The sequence below is a fragment of the Lutra lutra genome, chromosome 16 (genome assembly GCF_902655055.1).
Source record: "Lutra lutra chromosome 16, mLutLut1.2, whole genome shotgun sequence".
Taxonomy (NCBI): Eukaryota; Metazoa; Chordata; class Mammalia; order Carnivora; family Mustelidae; genus Lutra; species Lutra lutra.
The window spans coordinates 25,571,352-25,589,343 of record NC_062293.1 but is presented as its reverse complement, the minus strand read 5'-3'; the positions used below and the strand labels follow the sequence as shown (position 1 = coordinate 25,589,343).

General features: G+C 57.7%; 1 protein-coding gene across 2 annotated transcripts; it reads right to left on the bottom strand.

Moving 5' to 3' along the window:
• Window positions 1–70: 70 nt before the first annotated feature.
• Window positions 71–15,966, bottom strand: PDK2 (pyruvate dehydrogenase kinase 2). Of its 2 annotated transcripts, none has more exons than XM_047708083.1 (11): window positions 15,714–15,966; window positions 13,697–13,838; window positions 6,414–6,485; window positions 5,848–6,032; window positions 5,639–5,728; window positions 5,367–5,444; window positions 2,870–2,949; window positions 2,682–2,780; window positions 2,415–2,522; window positions 1,731–1,844; window positions 71–1,157 (listed from the first exon to the last, which is right to left on the bottom strand). In XM_047708083.1, exons 1-11 carry the CDS (start codon window positions 15,829–15,831, stop codon window positions 1,017–1,019), a joined length of 1,227 nt encoding a protein of 408 aa, XP_047564039.1. In that variant the 5' UTR covers window positions 15,832–15,966; the 3' UTR covers window positions 71–1,016. The 2 variants fall into 2 exon arrangements, with proteins under 2 accessions (XP_047564039.1, XP_047564040.1); XM_047708084.1 differs by having other exon boundaries at window positions 2,870–2,946; window positions 15,714–15,965.
• Between the last annotated feature and the right edge of the window lie 2,026 nt (window positions 15,967–17,992).

The window sequence follows — 17,992 nt, the reverse complement described above, 5'->3', positions numbered from 1 at the left end:
GTCTGCGTGCCTCTGTGCCTGTGGCTCTCTCCCCTCCCCCTCCCACCCCAGGAAAGCAGCTGGGCCACGGTCTCATTCAATCTCTTTACTGCAGATGTCACGGTCATCGTCACAGCCACTGGGAGGAGCACACCACTTTAACCCCCGTGTGCTAAGGGGAAGGGTGGGGACTTTTTGGAGCTACAAAACTAACTATGTACATAGAGCATTCTAGGGAGAAAGCCACCCCAAGCACGTGCATGTCCAGGCACAGTGGGAACGGGGGTCTGGAGCTCAGGGGGGACTGTGTGGGTGTGGGGTGGGCAAGGGGCCGTGTACGGGTGAGGACATGCCGGGGAGGGGCTCGGGAGGTGCCTGAGGGGCTCTGAGCAGTTTGGCTAAACAGCTGATCTCTGGGTCCTCCCCAGGTCCTCCACTTTAAGGGTGTGCTCTGGGTGAGAACTGTCCCCTCCTAACCTTCACCTTTAAGCCTAGGGTAGAGGGAGAGGCTGCAGGACCATGTCCCCAAACAGGGGCCCGAGGGGGCAACCCCTTTCTCTACCCAGGGACACTGGCCCCTGGCTAGCGCTGACCCTGGGCCAGGGCTGGAGTCCCCGCATGGGCCGGGGTGGGGGATAAGGCAAGCAGGGTGTCCGCTTGGAAGGCCAGGGCTATGGACGGCAGTGAGGGGGACCCAGGACCCCTGGAAGAAAAGTGGCAGCTCTGGTCTCAGAAGGAGCACTGTCATGGAAACATGACTCTGGGACCACCCCCCCACATCATGATGGAGACGTCCCCCCATCCTTAGGCACCGCCCACAGAGACCAAACACCAGGGAGACCACCGAGGGGTCTCCGCGGAGATGGAGATTGGCACTTAGACCACAGACTGGTCACCGCAGTGACTTCCACAGAGACAGAAGCTGGTCATTAGGGAGAGCCCTCCCCCCACCTGGTGGGGGGAAAGGAGGGTCACCGTGGTGGCCAATCCCAGAGACAACAGTCTGTCCTCTTAGGTGCAGGGGAGCAGGGCAGCCCTTAGCTGACCCGGTACGTGGACGTGTTCTTCGGCTCTGTGCTGGGCACACACCAGTCGCCGGCCTCCTGGATGGTCTGGTAGTGGCGCCAGGCTGACTTGTTGTAGACGGGCAGGCGTTCCACTGAGTCCGTGGACAGGGCCTGGAGAGCACCGGGGTCAGCCCATCCCCCTTCCCAATGCCTCACCCATGTCTCAGTCAATCACCCTTTCCCCAGGGTGGATTGTGGGGGTGTCAGACCACGAGCTGCCCCATGTCTGAGTCAGCCCAGCTAGGTGCCAGACACTGGCTGAGACAACGAACCCTGGCCCAGAAAGACCCAGGAAAGGACCTGTCCCTTCTGTGCCTTGCTCCTGCCCATTCCAGAAGACTATTCACTCAAAGAGTCAGGGAGTCAGAGGTAAGGTGGACTGTGACCTTGAAGAAGGTCACAAACTCTGGGTCTCAGTCTGGTCCTGAGCTGAATGACAAGCTCTCTATGGCAGCCCTCTTTCCTTCTGCATATAAGAAGTCAAAGGTCCCCAAAACAGGGGTCCTAGTCATGGACCAAGGACTTCCTTAAACTGCCTGCCGAGGTGGGGATGTCTGCAGGCTGGGAACTGTAGCTTTGCTCTGATTCTCAGTCTGGAAGGAGTAGAGGGGTGGAGATGGAACCTAGCAGCAGGCTGACCTGCCAGCACAGCCCGCAAGCTGGTCCCCGCACCAGGACCCTCACCTTGAGATAGATGACCGCGTCGGTCCCAAAGCCCTCCATGGAGAAGAGCTGCAGGTCTCCCTGGAAGTACTTGGCATAGAGGCGGGAGATGGGGAGCCCGTACCCAAAGCCAGCCTACAAGGGGGCGGGAAGGGAGAGTGACCAGGAGGCAGGTCTGGGCCTCCCGGAGCAAAAGGACCAATGTGCTGAGTTGGGGTGGGGCCTGAGGATTCCCAGAATTCCTCAGGGGTCGGGGTAGTCAGTCTGGTGGACCCAGAAAGGCTGAGCAGTCCCAGCCACGGGTGGTAGTCAACGGGGGTAGCGGAGGAGCTCAGCCCTGGGAGCCAGCGGGTGTGGACAGGTCTCGGGGCTCCTGGGTCTCAAGTTCCCAAACCCAGCCCCACCTGCTCTACTGGGAATGACAGAGCTGCTGATGACTGAACTCTGTGGGGTGCCACTGGGAGAAATGAGGAGAGACAGATAGAAACCCGCAGCTCAGGTGGGGGGTTTGCTGCAGTCTAGGGGGAGTGGGAGGAGCAGGGGGGCCCAGACTGGGAGCGGTGACCGATGCTCATACAGCTACACAAGAACAAAGACCATGCGAGGTGAGGAGGTGAGAGATGGGGAGAGTGACAGTTTGATGAGAAGAGGAGAAAAGACAAGAGGCCTTAGGAGGCAGGGGGCACTGGAGGGAAACCATCTCACCAGTGGGGTCCCTCCGGTGCCAGGCTGGGGGGTGGGCGCCGTGGAGTACATGTAGCTAAAGAGTCGCTCAATCTTCCGCAGGGGGACTCCCCCACCTCGGTCACTCATCTGGGGGAGACGGACATGGCTTCAGTGCTCACGCCCCGCCCCGACACCCCTGACCTCTTGGTAGTCCCCATCCCCAGGGTCTCCTCTGAGCCCATCTCCTGGCAGAGGCGCAAGTCCCCATCCCAGTGCTCTCCGGCCCCCAAATCAAGGGCCACATACTTTGATGGACAGATCTTCCTCACCCAAGGCCACCATGACCTTGATAGGTGGGAGGACAAGGCTGGACTCGTGGCTTTCCACAGTGGCACGCATGGCATTCTGTGAAGGGAGAGGCAGAAGAGATGAGTGAGAGTGGCCTAGCCCTAACCATCCCCCAAGGCTGCAGAGAACCATCCCCGCCCCCTTACCTTGAAGAGTTCAAAAAGCATATGGTAGAGGTGAGATGGGACATAGACCATGTGAATTGGCTGTTCAGAGTTGGACGCTGCTGGGGAAGTCAAGACCAAGGATCAGTAAATTGTCAAGAGGTCACCATTCAGCATTCACTGACGCAGCACCTAGCACCCAGCACTCAACCAATCACCCATTTATCCTCTAGCATTTGTTCACCCACCTGTCTATCCATACGGTATCCATCCATCACACGGTGTCTGTCCATCCACCCATTCGTCCATCCATCCAACCATTGTATCCGTGCAACATCCACTAATTCCTCTAGCTACTCTTTCAGTGTCCATTCAACCATCCGACTGTCCCTCAACTACGCATCTGTCCCAACATCCATCCATCCCATCTACCCATGAATTCGGAGTCCAGATTCAGCCTTCCACTCACCCACTGTTCATCTAGCCCCTTCATCCATTCAAAAAGTATCTATCCAGCCTATATCCAGTCTACTAGCATTCACCTGGACCCCAGAGGCCCTGGAGAGCTTTTTAATCCAGTGGGGAGAGGGGAGGGCTGCCGCACACAGTTCTGACTCCAGCACTCTGCCTCTAGAATCGCTCTAGCCTCGAGAGCTTCTTGTGTGAGGGGATGCGGGTCTTCTCCTGGTGCCTGGCACAGAGCTCTGTTTGCAGCAGGAGCTCAATGACTGGGCATGGATTAGCGAACGAAGGAATCTCGAGCCCCATGCTGGGCAGTGGGGCATAAAGATGAATAAAATTCAGCCCTACGCCCTCGGAAATTCAAGTCTAGACAAAGGCACGAGTGACTTTAACGTTGGGTATTGTACCCAGAGCTATGTGCCAGGCCCTGCGCTTGACCCTAGGGATACTGAAGGAATGTAGCCTGTCTCTGTCCTTCCATCTCTGCCCCCAAGTTTCATTTATTTTATTCACTTATTTTAAGAGATTTTATTTATTTAACAGAGAGAAAGAGAGACACCAAAAACGGGGGGAAAGGGAGTAGCAGACCCCCTCCCCAACCTGCCCCCACTGAGCAGGGAGCCTGATGTGGAGTTCCATCCCGGGATCCTGGGATCATGACCCAAGCTGAAGGCAGATGCCCAACCGACTGAGCCACGTGGGTGCCCCATGCCTCCAAGTGATTCAGACAGTGACAGTGCGTGACAGAGGTACGCCCCAGGGGGCTGGGTGCCTAATCATGTTTTCTGGAAAGTCCAGGAAGGCTTTTTGGAGGACCTGGACTTGAACTGGGCCTTAAAGATGTGGGCAGTGTGACTTCCAGGCAAAAAAGCCCTCAGGTTTGTAGTGCACAGGCAGAGGGTGGCTGAGGAACAGGTGGGGGAGGGGAAGAGTAGAGAAACCTCCAGATCCCTGATCCTCCTTTCCCCTATGACCCTGGTTCCTCAGCAAGTCCTATCCTCTCTACCTCCAAAATATTTATCAAATCTACTTCCTTCTTTCCATCTCTGCTGCCTTTCCATCCCCTGGATAACTGCAGTGACCTCCTAACTGGTCTTCCTGAGATCTTGCTCACCCCCTCCAACCTCTAAGTATCTTAAAACAAACATCAGACGCTGGCATCACTGTGCTTCGAACCCTTCAATGGGCTTCCCTGCTGCACACAACATCCCAGCTCCTGTCTGTGGCCCACGGGCCCTGCATGCCTTCACCTCTGTCTCCAACCCCTCCCCACTCATCTCCCAGCCCCCCTCCTGGTCCTGCTGGTCCCTGACCACCCACCCCACCCAAAGTTAAGACCCCCATAGCCATCCTCTTGTATCCCTTCTTCCCCTCCTCTTGTCACAGATATTCCCTCCCCCAAGTTCTAACGGGCTCCTGGCTGCCCAGCTAGAGACTGAACTCCCGGCCTCCCTGGCCAGGTGACCTAGGGGAGTGACTGTCCAGCCCCTGGGTCCTGTCTTCTCCATCCTCTTCCCCTTCTCCAGCTGGAGCCGAGACATAAGGGTGGGGAGCCAACTTTCACTGTCCCACCCCAGGGGCTTCAAAGAGGGAAACCTCTCTCTTAATTATGCCACTGTCACCTGGATTCTGAAAAGGCACCCAAACCACACCTTAGTAAATACACTGCTCCTCCTCATCGTTGTCACGTGACCTCATCTTGTCTCCTCCCTGTCACTTGTCACCATCTGAGATTAGCTTGTGGGTTGGTTATCTGCTCACTGGCTAATGGCCCCCTTCCCCAGCCTCCCCAGCATCAAGAACGTGACCTCCGTGAGAAGAGCGACCTTCCATGGCATGTTTACTGTTTAATAATGTTTACTTAGCAAATATATTAGTAATAATACTGCTAATAATAAGTCAATAATAGCTCTGCTTCTGTCCCAACCAGTTCTTTTCCTTTTTTTTCCCCTCCCCCCGTTCTTTTCCTGACTCCCCATCTCATCTTTCTCTCCAGAGCCCTTAGACAGACACACACACACACACACAGACACACACAGACACACACACACACACACACAGAGCCTCCCTCACTCACTGTTGATCTCCTGGATCTCCAAGTCAGGCGAGGCCATGTAATACTTGTCACACAGGAGCTTGGCCATATCGTATGCATCTGAGAGAAGACAATGGCCATTCAGGGAACGGGATGGTCCACCCAGCAGGCAGTCCTCCTGCCTTGCACTGGTACAAGGCATCCCCAACATTAAAAAAAAAACCCAAGCAGACGAGGCCCTACCCACGAGGGAACGGCACATCTTCTGGCAAGGCAGCCAGAGGGGGTCTCTGGGCATGGTGGGGACATCTTACCCTTTACCACCTCGGAGACATTGCAGTTTGGGTCGATGCTGCCAATGTGTTTGGGGTGGGCTGGGTTGGTGCTGCCATCAAAAATCAGGGCTGTGGGCGAGAAGGCAGGGAGCTGTTGGTGGGGTTCCCCTCCTACCCCCCCCCCCCCACTCCGGCCACCATGAAGCCAGGGAGGCGCGCTCGGTCCCGAGCACCCTGGCCCCACTCACTGTGCTGGTTGATGAGCATGCGGATGGAGATGCGGCTGAGGTAGAAGCGATCCAGAAAGTACTGGATATTCTGGTTGGAGACCGGGTCATCGCCGTACGTGTCCTTGTACTCCAGCACACCCTGTGCCATGGTGGGCACCACGTCGTTGTGGCGGTTCCGGATGGTGACCAGGGCGTCCGTGAACCTGCAGGGCATGGCGGCTTAGTCCCAAACTGGGGGCTCCCCCAGACTCTCCCCCACTTCTGACCTCCTCTCCACCAGTCTTTGTTCATAGAACCCCTCCCAACCTGACAGACACAGTGTCCTCCCTGCTGCTTCCCGAGCCCGCCCTGAGTGTCCCACCACCTGCCCGATGGCCAGGGGATCCCCTCGGGGGCAGGAGCTTGGATCTCCCTAATCAGACCCAGGGCCATGGAGGCCAGGGGCTAATTCACCCTCAGACTAGATATCCTTGAGGACAGGGATCATTTCTCCCATCCTCCTGCACATTTCTGCCTCAGGGCTGTGACCCAGGGCCCTTTGCCTGCCCATGCCCTCCTGACCCCCCACTGGGGCCTTCACTCACTGGCTCAGTGTACGATGGTCCTCCGGGTCCTTATCTAGGAACACCATGATGTCCAGGAGGCTTTGGACATACCTGTGTGCATTGGAGGGGGCGCCATTCAGCTCCAGGCCAAGCCAGGCTCCCTTCCCAAGAGACTCAGCTGCCCCCGTGCCTATCCCACCCCCCACCATGGGCAGTGGCACACAGAGCTGCCCGGCACCTGCCTCACCCCTACCCACACAGAGCCACCCTGCCCGACAGGCTACACCACACTTTTTCTCAATTCATTTCATCTGCATGCGAGTCTCCCTGACAACACAGTAAGTTATGCAAGAACATCTCTCATTTGCCGGTCCCCCTCCTAGCACCTTTGCTGTGCAATCTAAGAATAGCAGTCTTCGGAGGGCACTGGGGATCAGCCCGTCCCCGGGGTCTCGTGGATTATTGGCCAAGAGAGAAGGCTGGGGCAAGTCACTTAACCTCCCGGAGCCCCTTCATGGAAACTGATCCTAGCATTTGTCCCCCAGGGTTCCTGCTGCATCTCCTGGGGCACACCTGGCAGAGTGGCTGGCCCAGGGCACTTCACAGAGCAGGGGCTCAGTGAAGATTAGTGCCTACCGTTCTGGGCACCTGCTCAGGGGCCGTGTGGTCTGCCTAGGGAAGTGGATTTCAAATGGGGGGTGGGAAGGACAAAGAAGTGGGGAAAGGCATGCCCAGCTCTGACCATGGCGGCGGGGGGGGGGGGTGGGCAGAGCCCACGGAGAGCCAAGACAGTTCACTCTACTCCAAACGCCCAGCAGGAGTGTGTGGCCCCCCACCGCCCCCCATCTGCAGGCCTGGTGGGAGGCCGATTTCCCCAGGACCTAGAAGAGCTGGGGAACTAGGGGAGTGCTGGGAAGCAGGGGGCCAGCCTGTGCAAGGCTCACCTGTGGCAGCAGACAGTGCCAACCTAGAGCTACTGTCCCCCTGCCTCTGTAAGCCAGGACCCCCACTGTTCCCCTGCTACCATGCCCAGTCCACAGGTTGTTCTGGAGATGGCCACCCTGTGGCAGAAACATTTGCAGCCAGCAGGAGGCGGGGGCTGCCAAGAGCCCTGGGACAGAGAGCTCTGTGGCCTAAGGGTCTCTCTAGAAAAGGGCCTTTGATGGTACCTGCATTCCTGTGTACAACAGTGCTTTGACCTTGACAGGTCAGAAAGGCAGGAATTAGCCCCATTTCAGAGGCCCCTAAACTGAGGCCCAAAGTAGTCATCAGGCTGGGAGGTGGTGTGGTAAGACTCAGTCCCCCACACTCTTGTCACTGCCCCATGCCGTGTCTGCTCAGAATGCTCACCTCAGCGTCCCTGAGGGCTCCCCTGCCCAGAGTACCCATTCCCCTTCACCTCTCCCCCGCTGCTCTCACTTTGGACACTAGAGGAGAAGGTGGGGGGGCGCTGGCTCTGCTGAGTCCCAGTCCTGGCTTGTCCCTAGGGGCTGTGTGACCTGGGTAAGTCGTGAAGCCTCTCTGGGCCTGAGTTTCTGCCTCAGGAAAGTGGAGGTTTCCTAGCTCCTTCCATCACTATCTTGCGGTGAGGGCCAAAGGTGATACTTAGCCCCGTGCCTGCCGCGCAGCAAGCACTCTCTGGATGCGTGCGCCCGTTACGTGTGGTGGTTTACACACCGGCCACTGCTGAGCATGTCCTCTGAGCCCCCAGCATCAGGGTACCCAACACCTTCCTCCTGGTCGTACTGGCTGTAGGCTCCAAGTCCTGCGCTGGACAGCCTTCATGCTGTGGATGGTAGGAATGGGGCCGTCCCAGCCCTGGTGCTCCCTGACTGCCCTCCCCACCCGGCAGGAGAGACCAGTCTCCCCCCATCCCTGCAGCCAGAGCAGACAATCAGAGAGGCGCCCCAAAGGCAGGGCCTCAAGCTTCCTGGAGAGTAGGTGTCTGCTAGTGCCTGCCTGTGCCCAGAGTCTACCCAGGGTCTCCCCTCCCCCAGCAGCCTTGCGGAGCATGGGGTAGTCCCCTTTTTGTAGCCAGAAACCGGCTCAGAGAAAGCAGGTGATATGGCCCAGGCCCCACAGTGAGGGGCGGCGCTGGGATTCAAACCGATGTCTGTCTGACTCCCCGCCCACACCTCACGGCCAACCGTTCACCATCCACACTGGTCCAACAGCGCCTCTGCCGATATGCAATGGTTGCCCCTGGTTGCCCCCGGCCTGGGACAGCGCTCAGCTCTGTGCCTGCCGCTGCCCTAGTGCCTCTGTGATACCCTGTGCGGTGGGGGCTCGTGCTGCCCCCATTCTACAGAGGAGGTGGTCTCCGTGCAGAGCCAGACTTCTCTCTTTCTCTCTTGCAGGCAGTGTGCCTCCAAATCCCTGCCCTGCCCCTGTCCCCAAGCCCAGAATCAATCTCCAGGCTCCTGAGTCTGGGATGGTGAGGGGATTTGGGGAGAAAACCTGCAAGTGTGTAAGGCTGGGGTAGGTAGAGGGAGAGGAGGAAACCAGCTGGACAGCGGGGCTCAGAACCCCTTCCTAAGATGGGGGGTGGGGAAGAGCTGGGGGGGGCAGACAGCGACGAGGGGTGGGAGCTAGGAGGCCCTGCCTGCTGGGCCGGGAGGTGCAGGGGTGGGGACAGCGGGCTAGCTGTCGACACCACCCCTCTGAGGCTGCCTAAAGGGCCCTAGAGAACAGAAGCGGGGCCTGATCACACGGCCAGGAAGTAGAGCAAAGGGCAGCAGGATGGATGGACAATGGGCAGTGCCCGCCAGCGCAGCAGGGGGAAGGCTGCCAGCCTCGGGCCTCTGTCTCCTGGACGATGAAGCACAGTGAGGACCCCTGCCTGCCTCCCTCGAAGGGCCAGAAGGGCCGGTCCTTCCGGGGAGTAGTTCCACATGGGCTCTTGGCAGGGAGACAACAAGATGGGAAGGATCTTCCCAGAGGATGCTGGCCCTGGCCTGGAGCCCGCTGAGGCCTGGTACCCCAGATGTCACTCTCAGGCAAGATCTGGTCCTAAAGGGGGAGACACTGAGGAGGAACACTGGCTGCTGGACTGCCCAACTCGCTAACCTGAAGGGAAAGAACAGGGCTTGGACCTAGGAGGCCTGAAGCCTGGACTAATGACAGATGTGGTGCTGACCTCCCCCCTCGGCCGGACAGAGCAGGCCCAGCAGGCAGTGGGGACCCAATGTAGCTGCCCCAGGAAAGGCCTGGGCCTGCCCACCTCAGGCCCAAATCAGGCCGCCCAGGCCTCCTGCCTTCTGGGGCTTTCTAGCCTGCCCAGAGTCCTGGATTTGGGAGGCAGGGGGTGGACTGTGTGGGGAGGTGGAGGGGGCGTGTGACCGGCAGCATGTGTAAGCGTGTGTGTTTGTGTGCACACCATGCACTAGCGCCCACAGCCGCGGCAGATCAGGAGCGTGAACAAGGCAGTGGCCATGTGAGGAGGGGGCGGTGGCAGACCTGTCCCGTGTCTGGAAGCTGTTTTCTGCGGGGGAGCTGAGTGCAGACCCTGAGCCAGGCACACTTGGGTCCCATGGCCGGCTGTGCCCCACAGAGGCCACGGAGTCGCTCTAGTCCCTGGCTCGAAAATGGGGTTCACAGCAGTACCACTCTGACATCCTCAGTCTCGACTCCGGTTATGGAAAGAGAGGCCAAGGGGTTCAGCGAGGGTGAGACTCCAGCCCCCACTCCATGCCTGGCGCGGCACCAGCCCCTGGGGCCACCGCCATGGCACTGGTTCTTCTCAAGGGCTGTGGTTCCCACAGGGTGTGGGTGCAGGTCTCCCACAGGCTGGGTTTGCCCACTGGCGGGAGAGATCACGAGAGGCTGCTGGCCACACTGCCTCCAGCCCCTTTCTCTACAGCCCCTGCAAGACCTCTGTGACAGAAGACTCACTGTCATCTGATTCTACCCTGCGACTCTCACTTAACCCACCGCTTTCTGGAAGCATGCTCCCACCAGCTCCACGCCCTCCTGAGACGGCCTTTCTCGCCCGCTCCGTGCTCTCACATCCCAAGCCAGCAAGCGCATTCCAGTAAGGTGAACCCTACCCTCCTGAGGCCTCGCTCGGGGAGTGTGGTGATCTCTGATCCAGGTCACGGCCCCAGAACCCAGCACTCGACCTCTCTGCTCACAAGTGCGGCCGCCGGGTCACACAGCCTTAGGCGGGAGTCTCAGCTCTCCCACCTGCTGCCTGAGTGATCTCACACACATGTCCTAACCTCTCTGAACCTCAGTCTGCTCATCTATGAAATGGGAGAAACGACAAGGCCTCCCGCAGAAGGCTGTCAGGAAGGCTAACTGAAGGAACGTGTGGACATGCCTAGAACAGTTCCTGACGCATGGCAGGCCCTCCAGGTCTGTTTGCTTTCATCATCACCATCGCTGTGAGGACCACATTGTCCCAGAGAACCTTGGCCACACTCACATCTGTGGCGAAGCTCGGGGACACGGCTTGTGTTGACAGAGTTCTGCACCCTTTTGCATCCAGCGGTAGCGTCCGCCCTTAGAAACAGAGCAGATCCCCCTTTTACAGGTGAGGAAGCCGAGGCTCAGGGAGGCCGGGGCTCTGCCAAGGATTAAGGGTCCAGCAAGCAGCGAAGCCACGCCTCTAAGGTGAGCATGCTGACACCGAGGCCAATGGCCATGGCTTCCTACTGCCTTCCAGGCACCTCCAAAATGGGCTCCCTCCGCACCAGGTCTGTCTGGTTGAAACAATTCACCAGGTTTATTTAAAAGCAGGAATGCTCAACTCGTCCTCAGTGACTCTTGCCTAGAACCTCTCTGCAGCTGAGTAATAACTCCATCAGCCTCCCTACTTCGTATCACTTCCACTACGAACAGCATTTATACCGGACTTTTCTATTTTCCAAAGGGAACGTTCACTCCTTACCCATCAGCCTCTGAGGGCAGAGGCCCTCTTGCCAGGCTCCTTGGTATGCTGTCCCCCTCCTCTCGTGCCAACCTGCCCACCACCACTTCTGCATTCGAGCCGGCAGCGGGTTCTCCTAGAGAGGGTCTGCCCTCTCTCACAGGCGGCCACCTCGTCCCCAGCACAAAGTCCCTCCTCCCCTCGGACCTCAGGCTTTCTCGCTGCAGCCAATGAGGCCCATTCCCCGGAAACAATCTCAGCAGGCTCTGGTCCGTGCATCAGGACATTCTAGCAATCCCATGCCCTGTTCTCAGCTGAATCAACCACTGGGAAGTGCTCTCTCTTGTCTAACTTCGCTCTGTCCTGCTGTTGCTGGGCATGACTTAGAAGCTTCAAGGGAAGAAAGGCCAGGCCCAGCCCATACATGCGTAACTGGTTTTCAGAAATGGCCTCTCCTGGGGGAGTCACGGGCAGTTCAGCAGCTCCCTGCTCCCCCACATCCCGACACACATCCCCCAGCTCTCCTAGGAACACCGCGTCCAGGGAGAGGTGCGAAAGGGCCTGTCCTGGCGTCAGGGGCTCGCCGGAGAGGTAGCCAGGACAGTCAACCGGGCAGAGCTGGAGGATGAGCGAGCAAACAGATGGACCTTCTGTCTCCACCCCATGACTTCCCCACCACCCCGCGCTGGGAGATGCTGCTTGGCTCAGATGTCCCACACCTCCGAGGGCCAGGGCCCAGTGAGGGGTGACCTGGTTGGGCTATAGGAATGCCAGCCCCTGCCCTCTGTCCCTGTCCCCCTTCACAGCTTGCACCAAACAGTGCTGCTGGCACAGAGTCAGGTCCCAGAGGCCCTCGCTGGGCCCCTGCCCGCCTCCACGCCCAGGCACAGGCAGCTCTGAGGCCTGGAATGCCCTTCCCGTCTTTCTAGGTCTAGGCTCACTCCGGTCCCCTGGAAGGCCTGGTGACATGTCACCTCCTCTGTGCGTCCACTTCAACGTCCCCACGACTCTCTGCTTCACCTGACACCCGGTGTGCGCCTGCTAGGAGCCTGGCCTTGTGCACCTGCCACTGTCCTTCCTGAATCTCATTAAACCAGAGTAAGTCCTGCCTCTGCGTACATCCATGCATAGAAATGATGCTAGAAGCACACCGCTAGGACCTTCTGAAACCCGACTAGTGTTCGGTTATGGCGTGGAGGGTAGTGGCAGGCACTCTCTTCTGTCTATTTTCCCGTGTCTTCCAAATGTCCAGGCGGACATGTTACACTTTCACCATGAGGAGGAAAGAAGCCCCAACCCATGTGACTTTTTAAATAACATTTTCGTTCATCAGTAAAAGTAACTCTTTGTCGGGGCGCCTGGGTGGCTCAGTGGGTTAAAGCCTTTGCCTTCGGCTCAGGTCATGATCTCAGGGTCCTGAGATCGAGCCCCGCGTCGGGCTCTCTGCTCAGCGGAGAGCCTGCTTCCCTCTCTCTCTCTCTCTCTGCCTGCCTCTCTGCCTACTTGTGACCTCTGTCTGTCAAATAAATAAATAAAATCTTAAAAAAAAAAAGTAAAAAAAAAAAAAAGTAACTCTTTGTCAGCTCCCTGCTCCCACCACCATCTACGATCTCCGTAGCTCCCGGAGGGCACCTGATGCTGCTTTCCTGCCTCCGACACGGCGCTGGGCTCGCAGCAGGTGCGGACCCCTGCTCCCAAATCCAACAGGGGACCACAGCCATGCTGCACCACAGCCAGGAGAACCGGCAAAGCGTTTTGGCACAGGTGCCACCAAAGACCAACCAGGATTCGCCATCGGCGTGCCAGTCACACAGCAAACTCTTGTTTGTTCCGCATGTGACCAGCCGTTGGTGTCTGTCAACCAATTACTTAATCTGGGAAAGACTTCTAGAGGAAGCTTTACTGAGGATTTCCTTCTGCTACCAGAGCAACTTTTGGTCTTTGCCCCTCCAAAGTTCTCGGGGCTGGGTACGATGCCATCCCTGCGTCTGAGGGTTTCCTCAACATCCAAAACAGTCTGACTTGTAGCTTGGATTATATAATTTGAAAATTCGTTTCTTCCTGTTTCTGTTTCCCTATAATGTGGCCTGTCCCCAGGTAAATAGGACCTAATAGGTGCTGGGTGTTCAGAACCAAAGCTGGTGGTAAACGCTGATACTGGCATGGTTTGGGTTTTGGCTGTGAAAACAATTCCCGGGGTGGACCCTGGGTTTCTGGAGAAAGGAAGAGTGGTAAGCATAGGGCTGGTAAACATGGAGGCTAGGAGCTTTAGCTCACTCCCTGCTCTGGCCTAGTATTCCACTTGACCTTGGGGCAACTCTCCAGCCTCTTGGAGCCCCTGTGCTTCCCCTCTGTCCCCACCCCCCTCAAGGCTGCTGAAAGCACAGAGACTCTGGGAGCCCAGGGGCATCTGGCAGCAGAGTGGGAGGTACAGGGACCTGGCTGGGGGTCTCACCAGCTCTGGACCAGCTGCACCGAGGGTGTGCTCAGCACTCGGTCAGGAAGCAGGTTGATCTCTTTCATGATGTTGGCCAGGCGCACAGGCAGCTCCTGCCTGAGGAAGGTGAATGAGGTTTTCTCACAGGCATTGCTGGACCCTGAGGGGGAGAGAGAGAGAGGTGAGCCCACAGAGCTGCAAACCACGGGAGCCAGAGGTCATCTCAGGGGTCAGGTCGATTAAATCCTTCATTTCCTAAGGGTTCAGAGAAGTGACCAAGGGCACAGAGCAGAGCAGCTCTCTTGATCTCCTGCAGTGCGCCCACTGCCACGCCACCCTGCCCAACCCTCTCTAAGCTTGTGTCCCCCCTGCCTGCTTGCCTTCAACCACAGGGGACAGTGCCACTCCCAGGCCCATCTGGAGCCAGCTCTGGCCTCAGTTACCTCACTTCTTCACTTTCTGCCTCTCCTAGCAGACACTCGCTTTGAGAGGTGGAAGGGGTAGAGAGGGGTGGATCAGTGGGCAAAGGAACCTGGGAAAACCATGCCTTCCCAGGTCTGGGCCTGGCTGAGGGGCACTGTGCCTGGCCCATGGCATCTGTGGGGCCCCAGCATTCTTTCTGGCCCAGTCTGTCTTCACCCAGGCTGGTCTTGTTGACTACTGTAGAGCTGTCCCTGCATTAATGCCCACATGGGAGGCACACAGGGCCCAAGGATGGGAGCCCAAATGTCTTGGTCCTTAGTCTGGCTTCAAGATGAAGACGGGAGTGGTAGACCAAGGCCATGGCCTAGAGTCAGAAGAGCTAGATGCTAGTCTAAGTTCTGCTTCCAAGTCTGCCACCTAGGGCATGTGACTACCCTTCTGAAGATCTGTTTCCCCCACTGCACTACAAGTGGACCAAACTCTACTGTGAGCCCCACCCAGCCCATTTCTATAATTGGGGTCCAGTTTGGACTGGACAGCTACTGGTGGCTGACAACAGGCCCAGGGGGCTTTTCTACATGGGGGGAGCTCAAACAGGGCAGGGGGACAGGCAGACAAGTCCTGGAGAACAGGGGCCCTATGTCCTGGTTGCCTCCTCCCCACCCTCTCCCCTCAGTGACAGCTGTAACTTGAGCCAGGCACTGTCTCTTCAACTCTGGAGAGACCTGGGCACCCTGTCCTAATCCCCAGCTGGCACCAGGGAAATGCCACGTAGACAGGGGACAGGGCCCACACAATGCCTGTTTCAGTGGCCACAGTGGCACAGCCTTGCTTCTGCTCCAGAGGCAACCCCAGGGCGTTGCTGGTGGGTGAGCTGGCCCAGGAACCTAGGGGCTGCCAAGGCTGCAAGCCTTCTGACTGACTCCACTTCATGGTGCTCCAGGCCTCCACCGGGTTGGGGACAGGAAGCCAGGCCCAAACAGATTTGCTCTTCAAGTGTCCTTGCCTACTGGGCCAGCTGGGGTTTCTTCGGTGGGTCGGGGTGTGCTCATCAACCACCTCCCTCCTGTTGACATTTTTCTTATAGAGCTGGGTTCCAACCTGACCCCAGGGTGCCCACCCCAGCCCAGGTCTCCTTCCAGCTGTCTGCATCTCCTAATCCCGCCTTGTTTGTTACTCCCACCAGCATCCCTGCCCCATTTCTTCTCCAACACTCTGAGTCACTAGGATAACCACCATTAACCCTTTCTGTCTGGATATACCCCACTCCCTTCCTGCCCTAACATCACCTCCTTGCTGTGCCTTACTGGACAAGACCTTTCACAAAGCCCAGGGAGATACTTAGACCCCTCCTTCTCAGTGACCCCACTTCCCACTGACAGCCCAGTATAGAGCTTTTCCCCAGGATACCTTAACCCTTTCAGGGCCAGTCCCTGCCCCTCCTCCCCCCCACCGCCTTAACTCTTCCCTGCCTGTACCCCAGCAACCTTTCCCTGTCACGCAGGGCCTCTCTTCTCGGCGTTAATTTTCAAGGCCAGGGCCCCCTCCCTCACCGCCCCCCGAGCTCCGCGGGCCCCCACGGCCAGCCGCCCCCACCCCACCCACTCCGTACCAAAGTCCAGAAACTGCTTTATGGACAGCGGGGACGGGGAGAACTTGCTGAAGTGTTCGATGTACTTGGGCGCCCCTGCCAGCGACGCATTCTTCAGCAGAGCGCGGACCCAGCGCATGATGGCGGCCGGCGGCGGCAGCAGCGGCGGCCGCAGCTTGGGCTCGGCCTCCGGTCCCCCCTCGGGCAGCACCGGCGCTCAGCTCGGCCCAGCTCGGCCCAGCCCGGCCCAGCCCGGCCCAGCGACTGGGACCTGCAGCCTCCTCCCCGCCCCCGGGCGGGCAGTCCTCCAAGCCCCGGCCAATCGGTTCGTCGCGGTGCTCCGACGTCGCCAATGGCCGCTCACAAACAACGCTGGCAGAGCCAATCGTCTCTCGCTTCGGCACGTGGCTTCCCCCTGGACCCGCCCCCTTAACCCCGTCCTTGCCCCGGGCGGCCTGTTGTTTTCGCTAGGCCGCGGTGAGAGCCCGCCTCCCGAGCATTGGCTCCGCCCTTTCCTCCTCCGGGCCAAGTCCGGCTTAACCCCTGCCTCACCAGGGTTTCGTCATTCCTCCTCCCTTTTACTTCTTCCTCTCGCGCGCCCTCCCAGATCTCCTTCACTCGCCTTCCCTGAAATTGTCCGGATAGCTTCCCTCTCAAAGGGACCTGTTTCACTTGTCCTGACCCCCACTTGCGCTCCTTGAGGGGGGCGATCTGCTGGGTTCCCAGTCCGGATGACAGTGACTCGGACTGGGAAAGTTTGCAAATTTCGGGATCAGGATGCAAGCCCATGCTAATCCCTCATACAGACGTGCCCGCCCCCCCCCCCCCCCCCACCTTCCACAAAGATCCAAGCGGCTCGGGAAAAGACGGCCGGAGTCAAAACCCTAAGGACTGACGGTGATGGAGGCAGCCCTTAACATCTGCGCTGCAAGTGCAGTTTTCAGAACACTTCGATTATTCGCTACTCATTTGACCTGAGAAAGCGACGATCTTCGCATTGGGCTGCCTTAGAGAAAGGTCCTGGCAGGTGATCTGGGTGCCAGGATGCCCGCCCTTCCCCAGCAGCCCTGAGCTCTCAGCGGAACAGAGCGCGCGCTCTGGTGGTGAAACGCCGTACGCCCTGACCCCCCTTCCAAACCCCTTCCGCCACCGTCCCGTCTTGTCCCTTTGATGTTTTCGCTCTTTCACTGTTCAGTCCCTGGGCGCCGCTGACCGAGTGCTCAATATGTGCTGGGCGTTGTCTTGGGGACAGGAAACACTGAAAGGATAAGGAGGTAGTCCTCTCCCCGGATCATTTCATTTCTTAGTTTGGGAGGTAACTGCATAAGTAAATAAGTAGTTACTGTGTAATAGAATGTGATTACAGTCAACAAGGAGCTATGCGCCAGGCTTCCTTTCCATTGGGAAGCCTGAATGAATAATAACCTATGTGCCAGGTACTGTCTGCATCAATATCTCCTTTAATTCTCCAGACGGCTCTCTGGTGCTATTATTATCCCCATCATATAGATGAGGAAACAGGCTCAGGGATCATTCTCAAAAGCAAATCTGAACTTGTTACTTCCCTTGCTCACAGACTTTCAGTGGCTCTCTTGCTTCTTACTGGTGCCTTTCCAGCTCTTGCATGATCTGCTTTGGCTTAACTCTCCAGCCTCCTCCCTCCACATTCCCCTGCTCAACTCCCAGTCATACTTATCTACCGCCTTGAACCAGCCTCCAGTTTCCAAGCCCTTGCAAATGCTGTCTCTTTTACTGGGATCATTCGTTCTTCTTGCCACCTATCCATTCTTCAAGTCTCCGGCCCTACCAGGCTGGGTTCTGGGCTACCTCTAAGGGCTCTTGAGACCTGCCCAACCTTAGCACCATTTGGCTCCTATCAGACTGAGTGGAAATCGTCTGCTGACTCATCTGTTTCCTCCACTAGACTTTGAGTTCCAGGAGGGCAGGGCTGTGTCTGTATAATTCACTGCTCTATCTCCAGCACCGGGCACAACACAAGGCACATAAAAAAGGAAGAAAGAGTGGGGACCACCAGGCAGACATGCCACAGAGTCATCAGGGAGGACCACCAAACATCCTTCCAGCTAGATTAAATCACTCATGAGGTTGGAGGGTGCCATGTTCAGGTTGCATATAGGTACTTAGATTAAAAACAAACAAACAAACAAACAAAAAACACCCAGCCCTGTGCCTCGCATGTAAACGTAATAAATAATCATTAACAGCTATTACTATTGTCAAAATTTAAGTAAGGAGGGGCGCCTGGGTGGCTCAGTCAGTTGAGTATCAGACTCTTGGTT